The sequence below is a fragment of the Etheostoma cragini genome, unplaced genomic scaffold (assembly GCF_013103735.1).
Source record: "Etheostoma cragini isolate CJK2018 unplaced genomic scaffold, CSU_Ecrag_1.0 ScbMSFa_835, whole genome shotgun sequence".
In the NCBI taxonomy this organism is placed as follows: domain Eukaryota; kingdom Metazoa; phylum Chordata; class Actinopteri; order Perciformes; family Percidae; genus Etheostoma; species Etheostoma cragini.
Window position 1 is genome coordinate 1 of NW_023269467.1, and position 3,403 is coordinate 3,403.

General features: G+C 48.1%; 1 protein-coding gene across 2 annotated transcripts; it reads right to left on the bottom strand.

The window, feature by feature from the left end:
• Nucleotides 1-1,607: 1,607 nt before the first annotated feature.
• On the bottom strand, nucleotides 1,608-2,653 carry LOC117941491 (GON-4-like protein). 2 transcript variants are annotated; one of them, XM_034866500.1, is made up of 3 exons: nucleotides 2,370-2,653; nucleotides 2,084-2,244; nucleotides 1,608-1,856 (listed from the first exon to the last, which is right to left on the bottom strand). In XM_034866500.1, the coding sequence occupies exons 1-3, from the start codon at nucleotides 2,602-2,604 to the stop codon at nucleotides 1,641-1,643; spliced, it is 612 nt and encodes a 203-aa protein (XP_034722391.1). In that variant the 5' UTR covers nucleotides 2,605-2,653; the 3' UTR covers nucleotides 1,608-1,640. The 2 variants fall into 2 exon arrangements, with proteins under 2 accessions (XP_034722391.1, XP_034722392.1); XM_034866501.1 differs by having other exon boundaries at nucleotides 2,084-2,241; nucleotides 2,370-2,650.
• Between the last annotated feature and the right edge of the window lie 750 nt (nucleotides 2,654-3,403).

Below are 3,403 nucleotides of genomic sequence, written 5' to 3' on the forward strand. Positions count from 1 at the left end.
GAGTTAGACGCATTGGTCACAGCATCCATTGGTAACCTAGAGTCTACAGAGTTAGACGCATTGGTCACGGCATCCATTGGTAACCTAGAGTCTACCGAGTTAGACGCAATGGTCACGCCGTCCATCGGTAACCTAGAATCTACCGAGTTAGAAGCAACGGTCACAGCGTCCATCGGTAACCTAGAATCTACCGAGTTAGAAGCAACGGTCACGGCATCCATTGGTAACCTAGAATCTACCGAGTTAGACGCAATGGTCACGCCGTCCATCGGTAACCGGAAGTCTACCGAGTTAGAAGAAACGGTAACAGCGTCCATTGGTAACCTAGAATCTACCGAGTCAGAAGCAACGGTCACGGCGTCCATCGGTAATCTAGAATCTACCGAGTTAGACACATTGGTCACGGCGTCCATTGGTAACCTAGAATCTACCGAGTTAGATGCATTGGTCACAGCGTCCATCGGTAACCGGGTGTCTACCGAGTTAGAAGCAACGGTCACGGCGTCCATCGGTAACCTAGAATCTACCAAGTCAGAAGCAACGGTCACAGCGTCCATCTGTAACCTAGAATCTACCGAGTTAGACGCAACGGTCACGGCGTCCATCGGTAACCTAGAATCTACCGAGTTAGACGCATTGGTCACGGCATCCATTGGTAACCTAGAATCTACCGAGTTAGAAACAACGGTCAAGGCGTCCATCGGTAACCTAGAATCTACCGAGTCAGAAGCAACGGTCACAGCGTCCATCTGTAACCTAGAATCTGCCAATTAGAAGCAACGTTCACAGAGTCCATCGGTAACCTAGAATCTACCGAGTTAGACGCATTGGTCGCGGCATCCATTGGTAACCTAGAGTCTACCGAGTTAGACGCAATGGTCACGCCGTCCATCGGTAACCTAGAGTCTACCGAGTCAGAAGCAACGGTCACGGCGTCCATCGGTAATCTAGAATCTACCGAGTTAGACACATTGGTCACGGCGTCCATTGGTAACCTAGAATCTACCGAGTTAGACACGTTGGTCACAGCGTCCATCAGTAACCTAGAATCTACAGAGTCAGAAGCAACGGTCACAGCGTCCATCTGTAACCTAGAATCTACCGAGTCAGAAGCAACGGTCACAGCGTCCATCTGTAACCTAGAATCTACCGAGTTAGACGCAACGGTCACGGCGTCCATCGGTAACCTAGAATCTACCGAGTTAGACGCATTGGTCACGGCATCCATTGGTAACCTAGAGTCTACCGAGTTAGAAGCAACGGTCACAGCGTCCATCTGTAACCTAGAATCTGCAGAGTTAGAAGCAACGGTCACGGCGTCCATCGGTAATCTAGAATCTACAGAGTTAGAAGCAACGGTCACAGTGTCCATCGGTAACCGGGAGTCTACCGAGTTAGAAGCAATTGTCACGGCGTCCATCGGTAACCGGGAGTCTACCGAGTTAGAAGCAATTGTCACGGCGTCCATCGGTAATCTAGAATATACCGAGTTGAAGCAACGGTCACGGCGTCCATCGGTAATCTAGAATCTACCGAGTTAGCGCCAAAAACATTGAAAAAAGCTACGAAAAGAGACCGAGCGTCATGACTTTTTGGGGAAAGGCACCAAGCAGCCGCTCTGGAACCTGTGTTCTGCTTCGTTACGTGATCCTGCGTACCAGTCCACACTGCAGCGCCTGCTCCGGGTGCAGGAAGGCGGCAAAGTCTCGCAGCAGGTCAGTCCGATCTCCCAGGATGCAGCGCAGCTTCCTGAACAATGACATAATTTCCTGTCCGCTGCCCAGTTGCTCAAAGTCGTTCAGCAGAGACACAAACTCCTCCACCTGGCCAGGTACGTCCTGCAGCGCCTCGCGCACCTGAAGACACAAAACATCTGGTTGGTCTGCTGCAGACACACAGTCGCAAAGAAGACTATTTATTGCAAAAAAGGCAGAAACACAGCGACAGATTCTGATTTACGGAATGATTTTGTGCGTGTGTGTGTGTGTGTGTGTGTGTGTGTGTGACGGCGTGTGTGTGTTTGTGACGGCGTGTGTGTGTGTGTGTGTGTGTGTGTGTGTGACGGCGTGTGTGTGTGTCTCACCCGGCTGAGGTAGCTCTGGGCGAACGCCATGTCTTTGCTCTCTCTGTGCGGGTCGGTGTTGACGATGTTTTCGTCGTACAGCAGCAGGAGTCTCGCAGCGTCTTTACTGTGACGCTCAGGACGACTTCTCCTCAGACCGCGGAGAGGACGGCTCCGTCCTGCTGGGGACAACACACAGTAAAGACACAGAGGGACAACACACAGTAAAGACAGCGGCAGGCGCGCGCACGCGCACAAACACACACACAAACAAACCCACACACAAACCCAGATGTATGAGACACACCTCGTCCCCGTCCCAGACAGCGTCCTTCTGCTCCTCCTCGAGGGGTCTCCTCTCCCGCCGGCGTCTCCTCGTCTCCTCCCTCCTTTCTGCCCCGCCCCTCTCCAGACTCCTCCTCTTTAGGCCCCTCCTCTTCCTCCTCCTCCTCTTCCTCCTGAGAGGTGGGGGAGTGGTCTTCCTCCGAGTCTCCGTCTGCACAGAGACGTCGCTCCGCCGCCAACCACGTCAGCTGCTTCATCGTCTCCTAGAGAGACAGACAGAGAGAGACATTGAAAGACATTTAAAAGTGTGGAGACCAAGAGAGGACCGTGTCTCCAGGATTCTGAAACAGGACACGTCCCCAATACGAAGACTAGAACCAGATATTACCAAAATGTTAAAAACATAAACCGGCTTCTTTTTCATCAGGCTAGCAGCTGACTGTCTTCTCCTGGCACAATACAATAAATACACAATAAATACACAATACCTAATAAATACACAATAAATACACAAATACATAATACCTAATAAACACATAATACCTAATAAATACCTAATAAATACACAACACATAATAAATACCTAATACGTAATAAATACACAATACTTACATAAATACACAAATACACATTAAATACACAATAAATACCTAATAAATACACAATACATAATAAATACACAATAAATACACAAATACACAATAAATACCTAATAAATGCCTAATAAATACAGGAGTTCATGTTTTATCATTTTTATTCCAAAGTACCCTTTGAGGGACGTGCACATAATTTGTTTATTATCTACAGTTATATCATAAGTATCCTGTTGTTGTTGTTTACATGTATGGTTGTTCTTATGCTTTGGCAACACAGAGACTTTACCATGTTTATAAAGCAACACGAGAAAGACAGGAGCTACGTCTCCGTCCACGTGTCCATCTAATGATCTAAAACCTCCTGAGAATAAATCTGGTGAAAGTGTGTTTATAAAGGACAACATCACATGATCACTATGGGACAACATCACATGATCACTATGGGACAACATCACATGAT